General features: G+C 33.6%; 3 protein-coding genes across 3 annotated transcripts; all 3 read left to right on the top strand.

Moving 5' to 3' along the window:
- The first annotated feature begins 4,248 nt into the window (after positions 1-4,248).
- LOC133691468 (probable aspartic proteinase GIP2) lies at positions 4,249-5,811 on the top strand. Its single transcript, XM_062111984.1, has one exon. It carries the CDS (start codon positions 4,296-4,298, stop codon positions 5,610-5,612), a length of 1,317 nt encoding a protein of 438 aa, XP_061967968.1. The 5' UTR covers positions 4,249-4,295; the 3' UTR covers positions 5,613-5,811.
- A 3,050-nt stretch (positions 5,812-8,861) lies between these two features.
- On the top strand, positions 8,862-11,552 carry LOC133691262 (small nuclear ribonucleoprotein SmD1a-like). The gene is made up of 4 exons (XM_062111692.1): positions 8,862-9,017; positions 9,096-9,172; positions 10,960-11,151; positions 11,259-11,552. The coding sequence occupies exons 1-4, from the start codon at positions 9,004-9,006 to the stop codon at positions 11,321-11,323; spliced, it is 348 nt and encodes a 115-aa protein (XP_061967676.1). The 5' UTR covers positions 8,862-9,003; the 3' UTR covers positions 11,324-11,552.
- Positions 11,553-12,568: 1,016 nt separating this feature from the next.
- On the top strand, positions 12,569-13,094 carry LOC133691535 (outer envelope membrane protein 7-like). The gene has a single exon (XM_062112076.1). It carries the CDS (start codon positions 12,660-12,662, stop codon positions 12,891-12,893), a length of 234 nt encoding a protein of 77 aa, XP_061968060.1. The 5' UTR covers positions 12,569-12,659; the 3' UTR covers positions 12,894-13,094.
- The last annotated feature ends 3,314 nt before the right edge of the window (positions 13,095-16,408 follow it).

The raw sequence follows: 16,408 nt of genomic DNA, 5'->3' as shown, positions 1-16,408 counted from the left end.
TCAAAGATAAAAATAAATAAAATGAAACGTTATCAAAGAATCATGGATGAAATAAAATAAAATTATTGCCAAGGGAATAAACCTGGGAAAAAAATAGCATGTGTTGCACGCGCCATTGTATATGGAAATGTTGCCACCGCATGCAAGTGGTGCATGGGGTTTCGTCCGAGCTTTATTTATGTTTTTTTTTTTTTAGGGTTTGTTCATGAATGGTATTTAAATTGTGTTTTCTAAAAAATATCTTAAAAAACTTGTTAATTTTTTTATATTTTTATATTATTTTTATGTACTGGTCTTAAAAATAATTTTTTAAAAATTAAAAAATATTATTTTAATATATTTTTAGGTAAAACACACTTTAAACAACAACAACTATCACAATCTAGAACAGGTCCTTGGATAACACTAAAGTTGTTACGAGAAACGTGTGTCGGTGACAAGTCACCAACGGGGCTTTGATTGTTTTTTTATTTACTTTTATCCTCATTTCTTTTTTTTTTTCTCTTCGTTAGTATTCCTCTAAGAATAAAGAAAGGGAAAAGAAACCATTGTTAGCAGCCACAATAATACGGGAGAGGGTGTATAATAAATCCTCAATGCCAATCGGTTATTTTCATGATGCTAGATTAAAATCAAGTCAGTCTATTAATTAAGAAATCAAGTGTAAATTAAAAAAATGGTCTCCGAATTACATGATGAAACCATTAAATTTTAAATACTCGAATATTGTTTGCTTTTATAGGTGTCTCGTTATATTTCTATATGTACCTTTTAATAGGCCGATTGTAATTGCACATCATACTAATAGATTTTCTCATTTCGTCACGATAGTTCAGCAAGCGATACTCTAGCACTACAATTTAATAACATTTTTTATATAATATTATTGCCTTTTGTTTCCCTTGGCCATTAAATTTGTTTGTTTTTTTTAGATAGTTTTTGTGGTTATGATTTTAAAAAGACAAGTTTTAAAAAAACGTGATTGGGTGTAGATAATTGGATTTAGATATGTGTTTGGTAAAAATTGTAGTTGAGATTTATGTACAGCAAAAAACATGTATAAAATGTTTGATTGTGATTGCTTTTAAAAGTGCTTTTTAATTGAAAATGTATTAAAATAATTTTTTTTATTTTAAAAAAATTATTTTTGATATCAGCGCATCAAAATAATTTGAAAATAAAAAAAAATAACTTGAAGTAAAGAAAAAAATAAATAAAAAATAAAATTTTTTAAAAATGCTCTTGAAACATAAAAACAAATAGAATTTTACAAAATTCTATTAAAAAATATATAAAAATTGCTTTATAAAAAATACATTTCAAACTTATTTTTTCAGTGAACCCACGATATAAAACATAGTTTTATATATTATCAAACATCTTATTATGTTTTTTACATCGCAAATGCAAAAGTTAAAACTAAACACAGCACCCTAAGTTCCTATTGATATTTGTTTGCTTTCTCCTGCTAACCCTTTTTGTTCTTGTCATTTTCTCTATATTTATTAGAAGAAAATCTTATTATTATCAACTTCTATATCTCATCAAGTGCTTTCAGCTCCAATCCCATGATCCACCAGCCTTGTCTTCTAGTTGTCAATGCAATTATAACTCGGACACCATTTTCTATCGTCCCTTTTTTTTTTTACCAATCCTCTTGTTTATTTAAAATTAATTGGAAATGTGGTGCAAACTGTATTTTTAAAAAATTAATTTTTTTTTATTAAATTTTAATATAATTTGTATGTTTTAGATCGTTTTGATGTGCTAATATCAGAAATAATTTTTAAAAAATAAAAAAACATCATTTACATATATTTTAACACAAAAAGTTATTTAAAAAACAACCACTATCACACTGTCAAACATACTCAAAGTATCAACTTCATGTTTCATGGCCCTCGGAGAGTTAAACATTACTCAGTATAACTGGCTTGAATAGCCTTAATTTATCGAGGTTGTTTTTTTAAATAATCATCAAGATTTTAGTATTATTTTAAGATATAGAAATCAAACTCATTAAAAAAAATTATTTGAATTAAGTCTTCATAAGTTCGATGAGGAATTCTGGGAAAACAAATAAAGTTAGTATGTTATGGATTAAAATTAAATCAATATAATAAGGGGCGGAGCAAGAAAAAAAATTTAAAAGAGGCCAAATTAAATAATGTTACAGGGGGGTTTTTTTTTTGAGACTTTGTTCAAAGGGAGGGGCTGAAAATCTCAAGGGAAGGGCTGGAAAAAAATTTCCTTGCAGGGACCAGAGCTCCTCCCACTGAATACAATCATCCATTCTAAAAAAAATCAAGTATCACTTCAAACCATAAAATAAAGAATTTTTAAACAATTGAGGGCTGCAAACTGTTGCCATGTTTATTTGATTGTATTCTTCCACATATATCTTTCAACACAGGTTAATTATAAACTCACGTTCTATTGATATGTATATATATATTTATATTTATTTATCAATTCTTCATTTACCTTCCTACTTGGAATTTTATATCTATCGCTTAGAATAATATATACTTCTTAATATATTAAAATGGTGTGATAAGTATGTCCATAAAATCATTAAAATTTAAAAAAACCCGGTCTTAACTGATGTAAACGTTTATTGTCAAGTAAAGTTGTTTAAATTACACAGGTATTTGAGAGGGCAATAGTAATTATATTTTAAAGTATTTTTTTTAAAATTCATTAACATAATTTTTTAATTTTTTTTTTCATGAAACACTATTTAGAATATAATTTCAAACAACTTATAAGTGTATTTAAAATTATATTAAAGGTTATTTTTAAAAGTGTTTCTCGTTAAAAAATATATTAAAATAATATATGTATATATTTTATTTATTTAAATTTATTTTTCATAGCAACACATTAAAGTTTTTTTAAAAAAAACAATAATAAACTTAAAATAATATATGTTTTTTAAGATTATATTAAAAATTATCTTTTAAAGTGTTTTTATTGTTTAAAAATATATTAAAATATATAATTTTTAATTTTATATATTAAAAAACCAATTTTTTTTTTCAAATACACGACTAAACCTTAAAAACAAATACAGAATGAAATTTGCTTTTGCCAGACGAATAAAAACTTGCCGACCCAGCCAACGGGTTTTTCTTTTTCATGAAGCTAGCAGCTAATTGACAAAACAGATTGTCTGACTTTTGGTATTGCATTCAACAATGACAGATCTCTACTTGACAATTTCTCAAAAAAAGAAAGAAAGATATTTGAGTTGTTGACTTGCTGCCAGGCATCGCTTTTGAGCCTGACAGGGTATGTTTACTGGAGCCATGAACAGGGGGGCAGGTTGCTGGCCATGGATTTTCAGACTTGAAACCTTACGTACTCCTAATGATTACCTAATTACAATTAACTCTATCATTGCTAGTAAAAGCTCGAAGATTATCCAAAAATACCTTCACAGCAAAGATCACAGGCAGTTCAGGATTTGATGCGATTTTTTATATGATGGAAGTCTTCTGGGTCCGCTAGCAGATGTACTCGATGTCCCAATCAAACAGATATATCCATACGTGCTATTGTTGAATTGTGTATAATTTTCAAAAGGATGCTTCCACTCTGTAGTTTCTTATTCTGCTCTATCTTTTTATTATTTAGTTTGACCGGAATATCTTTAATCTATAGTTTTCATTGAATCGTGATAACATATTAAATGGTGGCTTTGTATTGAAAACTGTACAATTATGCTTTTATAAAAGTAATTTTCAGTTTAAAATGTATTAATATAATGATATCTACAAGAAAAATACTTCAACGCTTAAATTAATATATTTACTGAAATTCATTTCTTCTATAACAACACATTCTACAGTCATGTACTAGAGGTAAGTGTACCATGTTTTTGTTTTTGTTTTTTGGAGAATAAGTATGGAATCTGATTAACAATTTATAAAGTGGCTTTATTTAAAAAAAAAAAAAAACAATAACCATTCTTTCACAAAGAGCTTTATGATCATGCAAGAATTTGATTAATCAACAGTAGATTTTCTTAACACGTTTTATAATTACTTAGCTGAGATAATGCGTTATTATATGGTCAAAGATGGCGAGGGCATATTCTGGATCTTGGATATGAAGAGCTGCCGATGTTGAAGTTGCCTCTTTAGTTGACATTATTCCTTTTCATGTTGAGCTGTCCTCCGTCTTGATCCTGTAGCTCTCTATGGCACACCCCACGAGACTCGAGCATAAATTGATGGCATTTGGCCCTTTCTCTCCACGCCCATTTCCCACATCGTTACACATCTGCTCTAACGATGGCTTCTTCAATTCATCACTTTCTCTGCTCTGCTCTGCTACTTTTATTCCTCTCCCCATCTATTGCTCAACAATCTTTCCGCCCCAAGGCCCTAGTCGTTCCAGTCACACAAGACAGTGCCACTCTCCAATATGTCACCCAAATCAAACAAAGGACCCCTCAAGAGCCCATCAACCTTGTTGTTGATCTTGGTGGCCAGTTCTTGTGGGTTGACTGTGACCAAAATTATGTGTCATCTACATACCGTCCAGCACGTTGTGGCTCAGCCCTCTGCTCATTGGCTAGAGCTGGTGGCTGTGGTGATTGTTTCTCAGGGCCCAGGCCAGGTTGCAACAATAACACATGCGGTGTCATTCCTGACAACACAGTGACTCGCACCGCCACAGGTGGTGAACTAGCAACAGATGTTGTGTCTGTCAATTCGACCAACGGGTCAAACCCAGGCAGGGAAGCGTCCGTGCCACGTTTCCTATTCTCTTGTGCCCCCACATTTTTGCTTCAGGGTCTTGCTAGTGGTGTTGTTGGTATGGCTGGACTTGGCAGAACTAGAATCGCATTTCCTTCACAATTTGCTTCTGCCTTCAGCTTCAACAGAAAATTTGCAATTTGTTTAACATCTCCAGCACCCGCAAAAGGTGTCATAATCTTCGGTGATGGTCCTTACAACTTCCTTCCTAACATTCAATTGACATCCCAGTCACTCTCCTTCACACCACTCTTCATCAACCCAGTAAGCACAGCTTCAGCCTTTAGCCAAGGCGAGCCTTCAGCTGAATATTTCATTGGTGTAAAATCTATCAGGATTAGTGACAAAACTGTCCCATTGAATGCAACATTGCTGTCTATTGATAGCCAAGGCAAAGGTGGCACAAAAATTAGCACAGTGAACCCGTACACTGTCCTGGAGTCTTCTATTTTCAATGCTGTGACCAGGGCTTTTATCAATGAGGCTGCAGCTAGGAACATCACAAGGGTGGCTCCCGTTGCACCTTTTGATGTGTGCTTCAGCAGGGAAAACATTTTTAGCACACGTCTGGGGGCTGCTGTGCCAACTATTTCTCTTGTTTTGCAGAATGAGAACGTGATCTGGAGAATATTTGGTGCAAACTCAATGGTGCAAGTCAGCGACAATGTGTTGTGTCTCGGATTTGTTAATGGTGGTTCAAATCCCACAACTTCAATTGTTATTGGAGGGTATCAGCTGGAGGACAATCTCTTTCAGTTTGATTTGGCTGCATCAAGACTCGGGTTTAGCTCTCTGCTCTTTGGCAGGCAAACTACATGTGCCAACTTCAATTTCACCTCCATTGCCTAGGGGTTTCACCATGATGCTTCACGAAATATATTTCTTTTCAATGTTATACACAAATTACACTCTGTAAATAAGCGGCCATTGTTTTTTCTTTTGGTTTGGTGAACAAATAAGTGGCCCCAAAATTTCTTAGCAGACACGTTTGTAATGTAAGCAATATATCCAGTTTTCTCTTAAATTTAATAAAACATGATGTTTGCAACTCTAGAGTGTTGAACATCAAGATCAGAGCTTTAAAGCGTATCTGAACATACATAATTTGCTTCTCCTTTGATAAAAGAAAAAAAAATAGGAAAGATAAACGATTTTGAGGTCTGTAGTTCTGGACCTTATTTCGGTTACGCCATAACACAATGTCTTGCATGAGCAATTACGAGTTTTTTGGGACAATGAACTGCACATTTCGTCAAATCTGGAATGGTGACTTCAGGAGGCACGAAAGCTGAATTTTATACCACTAAAAACAATACAATATACAGCTAGCAGCACACTGATTGTATTGATGAATGGTTGACCAAACCAAGATCTTTATGTACGTGGCAATGAAGATAAATGCATGAAGTATGGGAGTCCAGATTTATGCAAGAATGTGACATTGACACCGACGATTAAGCCAAAGAATAATAATATGTAAAGAGCATAAGAAAAGAGTAAGAATATTTTATTGTTCCTTAGTTAAAAATATACTTGCTGGCAGAGAATGGAAGGAGCGAGCCATAATTAACAGTAATATACGATTTAGAACAGTAAAGTGTCCAAGACCAGAATACAATTAAGAAATGTATTCTCGTGCTTCAAAAACTTGTGAAAGTAGAGTTTCCACAAAGAATCAAGGAAAGTTCCAGTAAAAAATCAATGGCTATAGATAACTTAATAGCAAGAATTGAACAAGAAATGGAAAAAATGAATACAACGCTAATAATATACAGGTTGAAGTTCGAAGCACCCATGAGATACCAACTAGAACAGAGTTCTCGGTAACCATGGAAGCGAAGGAAGAATAGCTTCTCAAAGTGTAACATGTACTCCCAGGTTTAGTAGTTTGTAGCAGGTTTGTTGAATTTCTTGCTGTCGATCAGAAGGAACTGCATTGCCCGGAACATCATTCGTCATTGTGTCACATCTCACATAATTCTCCTAACATGTTTATAATAAAAATGTTTTGATTGCCAGATATAAATCTTTAAAAGGATCAATGGCAAATCAGTAACAGAAAAGGCAACAAAAAGAGTTCAAAAGACATTGAGCTGTACCAACTGGAGCACAGTTTTAGGAATGCCTTGGCATAGCGGTAATGGAGCTCAAATGCTATCAATCAACAAAGGCAGAGGATGAAAGTGTGCTACACACTGGTTAAAGAATGTTACATACAAGATGTCTCTACACCAACAACATTGAACATAAAACTCTTCTAGAGGCATGCAATACACAACCAAGCTTTCCTAGATTCCAACACTATAAATCTGCAATACAAAATAATATAAAGAGTTGAGAACTGATTAAATCGCGCTCTCAAATGTTTCATACATAAACAGGAGTTGCCTCATTATATTTATGACCTCGCATAGATTCTCTGTTAAAATAAGAATCCAAAGGTCTTTTCCACTCCGGAGTTTGAGGGCATGCAGATAGTTCAGGCTTCTTTTCATGATAAAACATGTATAACAAACAAGAACCTAAGAACTTTTTCAAGAAAATGAGCAATCATGCAGCCTGTCAAGTTATGGCCATGGGTGCAATGGAGGAGAATATACTTCTTTGAGTGTGTTTGCTGGGAGGAAAATTGCAGAACCTAAGAAGGGTATGCAACAACAATAAACGAGAACAATTCAAACTCTTGAACATTAAAGCTTTCAAAGGAACGTATGATTCCTATAAAAGCTATTACAATTAATCCTCAGGCAACAACCATTTATCGATAGTGCCAGTGAAATTCTCAAAGTATTTTAGTCTATTGTAGGAATTATTGTATCACAGAATTTCTGTATATATTACAGTACAAAGGTCACCTTCATCAGGTGCAAAATCCCGTCCTGTCCCTTGCATTGCATCTTATCTGACATGAGCAAATATAAAAGTTATTAGAGTCCATCTCAATACCTCGGCAATGAAGTTGATTTAGAATGGAGAGTTGCAAACCTTAACGAACCTGAACGAAGCTCTAATTGCTCAACTTCTTGGGAGTAGAAAGACAACAAAATTACAATCCCAGAAGGTTAAGATATGTTCCTCATCATGGCATGGGTCACTCACTCGGCAATCCTTCCTTTTCCTCTCATTCCATTCCATATACGGGAAACTAACCAGCTACATTAATTACCAAATTGATTAAGGTATAATCGATTCCAAATTAATTAGTGAGAAGTGGAATTGATTAACAATTCTAATCAAAACACGCGCTGTAACGATCTTGAAAATCGTGGCTCTCAGGTTCTGGGCTCTACAGGCAGGGATATGAGGCGGCAGGAAGGAAGGGTCTGTTATTCATAGGGATCTTCGGGTTTCTATTTTCTACCGCTTTTAGTGGAGAGTAATATTTGTCTTTGCACCCTTTAGTTTTTATTTTTAATATTTTAAATGTATTAATATTAAAAATAAATTTTAAAAATAAAAAAATTATTTTAAAAAATAATAGTTGTTATAATACCTAACACTAACTAAGATTTAATACAAAAATTGAATTAATTTAAAATGATATAGTTTTATTTTTTTAATAAGCATAATATTAGATTTAAAAAAAAATTAAATTAGATTTTAACTTGAATAACTAAGTCATTCCAGTCAAATCCTAAATAACTAAAATAAAATTTATTTTTGGATTTTAATATATTTTAAAAATGTATTTAAAATAAATAAATATCAAATAAATATTTTTTAGTATTTTTTAATAATTTTAATATACATATATATTTAAAATATTATTTTAATATATTTTATAAAAATCACTTTTTATTTGTTTGTTTTTGAGTTTAAAATTTTTTTTTAAGAAAATATAGATTTGTTTTTTAAATTAATATCTTTTTAGTATTTTTAAATCATTTTTATGTGTTAATATGAAAAATAATTTTTAAAAAATATTATTTTAATATATTTTTTAATAAAAAATACTTTAAAAAATAACTTTAATCACACTCAAAAACACACTATTAGAATTTAATAACACTATTTTATTAAAAAAAACTCCTCAAAACCTGAAAAAATTTACTTCATATTATTATTTTTAACTATCGAACGACACCGTATGGAGAAGCCCTGGGCCTTTCAATAATAAAGCTTGAGAGGGCAGCCCTAATAGCAGTAGAGCAATTCATCACTCCCGCTTCCAACACTGGCCTTCGATTTTTCATCTTCAAACCCTAGCTAGGTAGCTCAGTTCTTCACGTTCGAGACCACAATGAAGCTCGTCAGGTCAGTTTCTACTCTCCTTTTCTGCTATTAATTAGTAATCCAATTTTTGTGTTGTTGATTAATCGGTTTCTTCTTTAGGTTTTTGATGAAGCTGAACAATGAGACCGTCTCAATTGAACTCAAGAACGGAACTGTTGTTCATGGAACCATCACAGGTTACGATCCCTCTCTCTCTCTCTATGACCTGCATTTTTTTTTTCGTTTTATCTACCTAGGGTTTTGTTAAACCCTAGTATTTATTTGGTTATTGTTTGGCATCAACGTGCTACAGTCTTTTCTAAAAAAAATCCGGGTTGAAGTTTGGCAGCTGTTTCATTTGGGTAGATTCGCAGGGGAGGTCATTTGTTGATGAAGACGCACAACATTGTGCACAATTTACTGTAAATTATGCCATCTTTTCACTTTATTATGGTATATTTAGAGTGTTTGTGTTTTTTTAGTGCAAAAGATAGATCTGTAATATGGCATCATTATTTTCAACATCATAGCAAGGGTTGCTATATCTGTTCTGCTGTAGACTGTTCTTCAGCATAGTACCTTCTTTTTAATCATGTTCAAAATGATTTTTGTAGATTTTGTAGAAAGAAAAAAAAAATTGGGGTTGGACTAGCCCAAGGCCAGTAGAAAAAAAAAAGGAGTTGTGCTTGATGGTCTGGGGAAATTGTGGACTAAATAGACCATTAAGTAAGGTGCCTTTTTTTGATAAATTGTTCATGAACTACTGGATATATTGAAATTTTTCATATGCAGATTCTTGTCTTATGGATAGAGTATATAAAAGACGAGTTCAATTTATATGATTATTGGTAGAGGAAAGGAAGGTAGTTTTCCTCTCTTTTGGATTGGGGGACAAACCCATCTATGGTTGGTAGCCTTTGTTTTCTTTCATGGAATTTCTAACAGCTGGAATCAACTGTTGAGTTTCAAATCAGAGGTTAATCTTTTACCCGAGGAAGGATTTGGATTTTTTTTGGTTATTTTGGGGGGTGAGGGGGTAGCATCTGTACTTTTATTCTTGCCCTTTTTGCAAGGGCTCAACATTTATAAATTTAAGTAGAATAATTAAGATTTACAACCATGAATGTAGAACAACATGCAATAATCTCATAGGGACACATCCATTGTAGGAGCTTGAAGAAGCTTCTGGTCTCTGAAGCTTTGATGAGGAATGAGGATAAACATGGTTTTGTGTATAGTTTGTAACTTCATTTGCAACGTCATTTTTCACTGCCAAGCCATTGAATTTTGAGTTATAAATCAGTGTTAACATGGCCATACTGATGGAGCATATGTGCTAGCTGCTATATCTCTTACAGCAACATCTTTTTCCGTGAATTTTTCTCTCTTAGACATTCATGATACTCTTTTTTACCCTTGGAAATTTGGTGTGGGAAGTAGTGTGCCCCTGACTCAGGCATATCAGTTACCATTGGTAGGAACAACACGTGGGTGAGAATAATACTTGATAAACTGTGGTAACCAGTAGTCTATCAATTGAAAGTTCAACTATGTATGATTTACACACCGCTTGGATGGTTATGAGATCAATAGATTCAATAATGATGTATCCTACAGTCAGGAGGAGGAAGAGGGCAGATTGCAAGACTTTCTGGAACCCTGCTGCTTTGTAGCTATTTGGTGATGGAGGAGGATTTGAAATCTTTTATGATTTTCTCTTTCTAGGCAATTTTGTTCTGGGATTAAATTTTTTTCTGATCCTTAAATGACTTTCAACTTTAGGGGCTTTAGAGGAGTATCATTAGGTGATATTCCAATGGAACTGGCCATGCTGTATTGCTTTAATTTTTTGACTGGATTTTCACTTTGTGGAATATGTCTAACTTGATTTTTCCTGCAATAGAAATTACAATTATCTTTACTGTGGTCATGTTGGAACAGGTGAAGTAATGATAATTCTGACTGGTTGATTTGCTGGCTGTAGGTGTTGATATCAGTATGAATACTCATCTGAAAACAGTGAAACTAACAGTGAAAGGGAAAAACCCAGTAACTTTGGATCATCTCAGCGTGAGGGGCAACAACATTCGCTATTACATCCTTCCTGACAGCTTGAATCTTGAGACTTTGCTGGTTGAGGAGACACCTAGGGTCAAACCTAAGAAGCCAACAGCTGGTATTGCTAACTTATTTGCAGCTTTAGTTACATTTAAATGTTACATATTATTTCATTTTCAATATACTATTGATTGCCAATAATTTTAATTCTACTGAAAAATCCAGGGAGGGCTTTGGGTGGTCGAGGCAGGGGCCGTGGACGTGGTCGTGGGCGCGGACGTGGGCGCTAATTGTGTTGTGCTTGCTTTAATTTTTACAGCGTCTGGTTATGTAAACACCTATGTTGTAGCAAGTATTCGTCGGTAAAGTTAGGGACATTAAGAGAATGTTACTGCTTTTATTTAACTGTTTTTGCCTTGTGGAGGCTAATTGCAGGATATGAGCTTGTCTATCGGTAACCTTTTCCAAATTTAACCAGAAGATCAAAGTAATGAGCTTATGCTATATTACTCTTCTGTATCCTCGTCTTATTCATGCTGCCATCCTATTCGTTTATGGAACGCTCTGCTCTAAATTGCTTGCAGGCTGCAGGTACAAGTTTGCGCAACTAGATCAAGTGGTTATAGGTTCCCCTTCCGACGCTCCTGGTGGCTGGTTCGAAACTGTCTGGATGTCTCTTAATGGCGTTCTTGTGCTGTTGATACTTGAGAGTTTTTAACCCATAAAAACAGATGCTTAGCAAAAGTTCACCTGGCTGATCATTAAATCTCGTTGATGAAATGATAAATAGATGGCCCTGTACAATTGTTTCTGGCATCTCTCTGTGTAGGAATTGAGGAATTGATATGCGATAGTTTAAATCCTAGCAGTAAAAATTGTGTTTAGGGTTGTTCTATAAACAAACACCAAAAAAATAATCTAGAAAATAGTATCAAGTTTACAGAAAAACTAGAAAATAAAAATATTTTTCATGAAATATACCATTATTTTAGGAAATTGAACATTGTAACACAATCGATGTTCCGGTCAAACAACGTTCGGTAAGGGTCTGAATCTCGCTTTTTGGCCTTTTGAGTTGGACTATGACTGTTTCCTTTTCTGTTTCTGTTTTTACTTTATCAGCAACCGTGTATCGAATTTGAAACGGCAGGTCCTCCTCCAGTTTATACCAAAAGGCCTCGAGCAAAAATATAGATTTATCGAGCAAGTCAGACAAGTTTTTTCCCACGTAGCCCCATCTTCTTTAAAAAAGAAGGCAAACCTTTTCCCAGTGACCCTAGCTCAAAACCAAATCCTGACCGTCAATCGATCACAAAAAAACAAAAGCATGATGGGCCCACGCACGGCTAGATAAATCCACCCGGGATACCACCTTTAGTTTGCATAGTAAGCGTCAGACATCGTTTGGCTGTGTGATCGAATCATTATTTTTAAAAAATTGAATTTGTTTTAATTTTAAATATTTTTATATGATTTTAATATATTAAAATCAAAATAAATTTAAAAATTTTAAAAATATTTGGAGTAAAAAATATCTAAAAGAAACTTTTACCGACTCCATTCTGCCCCTTAAAATATCATACTCAACATAGAGGGCAGCGGCTAAGGAGATAGAAGAAGAAGAAGATGGGGATGAAGCCAGCGAAACAGGCGATTTTTGTATTTGGGGCTCTTGCATTTGGGTGGCTAGCTATTGAAATGGCTTTCAAACCTTTCCTCGACAAAGCTCGTTCCGCCGAGGACAAGTCTGATCCTGCTCGCGATCCCGGTGATGACGATGACTCTGCTGATCACGCGCAGAAGGACTTGCCTACAGAATCTGATGCTTTTGTCTCTGATGAGAACCCAGCAACCGTTTGATGATGATGGTATGATTTATGAAGACTAGATGTTTGGTTATATACAAAATAGAAAAGGTGGGGCCAGGGGTTAGAGATCAGTACTTTTAGCGATAGATTTGTAGGGTTTAAATGCCCGGGAATGGAAGATTTATGGGTTCTTAGTTGTATTATGTTGGGGTTTTAATCTACTCTAGTTATCAATGCCAGGAATATTTTATCAGATCTGCCTTGAATCTTTGATGGTGCTTTTTTCCCCCTCCTGTTCTCCAGTTTGCGGATTCAAGAAATCAAGGTGATTGTATAATCTGTATATAAAAAACATAATATTCTATATGTATTTTGGTAAGCTAATGCTTGTGGCGCATGTGTGACGATTTGAATAAGGTTTTGATCAAATAAAGCATGAATTATGGGCTCGTTGATTATAAGATTGGAATTGAATTATTTCCTCTCGTTTTGTAGATGTGAATATTTGATTTGGATCATTAATCTCTGCAACCGAACGATATATATATTATATGCCTAGTAAATCAATTCACAGACCTAATTCATCTCAATGCTGGAAAGGTGGGTGCTGTTGGTGGTTTCATGTCAGCTTAAAATTCATTAGGGAAAAGAGATATAAATACAGGCATGCTGCATGATATTTGCAGATTTTATCATGTTTCGGATTATAATATGTTTGTGAAGGATTATTTTTTTTAGTAATAATTGTTTGAAAATATATTAAAATAATTATTTTTTATTTTTTAAAATTTATTTTGATATTAAAACATCAGAACATTTAAAATATAAAACATATTAATTAAAAACTAAAAAAAATATTTTTTTTCAAAAACACTGTAATTATATATTATATTAAAACGAGTGGAAAAAATATTGCATTTACCATAGACATAAACTAATTGCACTGAAAATGACATTGTAACGTCCATGGGTAATGTTGTTTTTCCTTTGTTTAGTCAAAAATTGTTGCTAGGAGCAAATTTTTTTTTGCTTTTTGTGTTAAAAATTGTTGAATTTGACTTGAAAATCAAACCCAAGTCCTGCTGCCAAGCAGAATCCAATAGCATTGGGTTTATATATTTTCAATTTTATTTGTTTTCTTCTTTAGATTTTTTCCCTTTCTTCCTACCGAAAACAGGCATAGGAGTAGACAAGAAGCAAGAAAGAGTGTCTGTTATGACTATGGATGGAAATCAAACTCTTCCCTTTTAGTTCAAGTCGATTCATTCACTAGAAAAACCAATTCTTGACCTACTACAGCTTCATTCATGTCAACAGAATCATAGAAACTTTTAGAAAAGGGGCAGGGGGTAATCTTTCCCTTTTCTGTTAGGCGAAAAGAAAAGGATAGATGAAGGACAAGCGGCTTGGCGGACGAGAGGAAGGAGCTTTTTAAGCAACTCAACCAAGATAAGCCGAGTACCGAACCTTTTCTTACCATTCACTTAAAATACTTATCTAAGCACTTGACCGGGGAGAGTGAGGGGGAAGGAAGGCATTAGATTGTGTTTTATGATAAAGAAAATTCCGGTCCGGCCCCAGCAGAATTCAAAATAGCTCTGAGTTTGGTTGCACTACAAAACCCAATAGATTTGAGTCCGGTCTCAGCTAGATGCTTGGACCTATTAGCGTCAAGTTCTACCCCAAACAGGACCTTATAGCTTTGGATCCAAACCCATTAGAGTTGGGTCCCGCCCCTAGCAGGATCTAAAATAGCTATGGGTGAGGTTGCACAGCAAGATCCAATAGCTTTGGGTTCGGGGTCATTAGAGTTGGGTTCTTCCCCCAACAGAACTCAAAATAACTCTGGGTTAGGCTGCACAGCAAGACCCAATAGCTTTAGGTGAGGCTGTACAGCTGGACCCAACACCGCTCCCAATAGGACCAAAAATAGCTCTAGAATATGGTGCACAACACGATTCAATAGCTCTGGGTCCGGGCTATTAGAGTTGGGTTTTTCCCCTAATAGGACCCAAAATAACTCTGAATCAGGCTACACAGTAGGACCCAATAATGTTGGGTCCTGCCCACAGCATGTCCCAAAATAGTTTTGAGTCCGGCTCACTAGCAGGACCCAATACCCTTGGGTATGGCCTCAACTGGACCCATCAGCGTTGGGTCTGACTCCACAGCCAGACCCAGGTGTATTGTTTTATTGAGTCTGTCTCTACCACTAGACCCAATAATTTATTTGTGATGTTTTTGTATTAGTTTGATGTGATGATATAAAAAAATCAATTTTAATTTATTTTATATTATTGTTTTTTTTTTCATAAGGTAAAGATGAAATAAATTGATGGGAGTTTTTTTATATTTTACAAAAATTAGATGATGATAATTTTTTTCATTTAAGATTGGGTTGAATTTTCTTATTAATGCATTTAGAAAAATTATAATTCTTGTATTATCATTTTAAAGTTAATGGAGCTCTCAATAAATTTTTTATTCACATCATATATTTTATATATTTGTATTATATAAGAGAATTTTTAAACAATAAAATTCATTAAAAAATAATTCATAAATATTATAATATAATATTATGTTGGGTAATAGAAGATATTTTATTTAATAACATTATTATATGAGATTCAAAGTTTTATTAATATTTGATTTTTTTTAGATTTTTTTATTCAATAGTTTTGAATTATAGATATTATTAAATACATAAATAAATTATGCATCGGGTCCTGCCATTGCCAGATCCATCAGTGTTGGGTCTAACTGCCCAGCAAGACCCAACATCTTTTAGATCCGATTGCCAGATTTAATGCTTTTGGATCTGGCTTGACAACCAGACTCAAGACACTTAAAAGATTTTCTATACTCTTCATCTTTTTTTATATTTTTTTTAAAAATTATTATTGATCCACCGCGTAGCGTTTTAATAATAACAATTATAACATGTTCTCTGAACCCATGTGCTACGTGATTTATTAGTTTTGTGCATTTGCTTATGTTTTATTGTATTTTCCTATTCTGTCCTGGATGGATGTAATACTTTGCACTTCTATTGTACATTTTATGTGGAAGTTTAATTATTTTTTGTTTCAAGAAAAAGAAGACAGAAGCATCTCTAAAAACTTGCATTCATCAATATTATATTTTTTAAGAGTATTTTTTATTAAAATAGTATATTAAAATAATATTTTTTATTTTTTATTTTCAGGAAAAAGCACGAAAAAATATTAATTTAATATTTTTTAAAACAAATGTAAATTGAATATTTCTGAAGACAAGTGCTATTTTTCAAAAAGAAAAGAAAAAAAGAGCTCCCGGGGTGTTAGCCAAGATCTAGTTCATTTATGGTGACAGGTGTGCGACCTATGCTAAGGTTGTAGTAAATTTGAAGCATCGGATCCCAAAATTCCCTTGTCACAAGCAAGCAACACGTGGTGCGCTGGCCAACTGGCACACTTCCATTAACGCAAGAAACATCAACAAGAACCAGACCCCATGGTAACTTGGCAGTGCACAGCATAGATAGGTGTCGTGTCACTTTCACCTCTCGAAGAATCCATCCGCCAT

The sequence above is a fragment of the Populus nigra genome, chromosome 4, assembly GCF_951802175.1.
Source record: "Populus nigra chromosome 4, ddPopNigr1.1, whole genome shotgun sequence".
NCBI classification, from domain to species: Eukaryota; Viridiplantae; Streptophyta; class Magnoliopsida; order Malpighiales; family Salicaceae; genus Populus; species Populus nigra.
The sequence above is the reverse complement of the archived record's forward strand: the minus strand, read 5'-3'. Positions and strand labels throughout refer to the sequence as shown.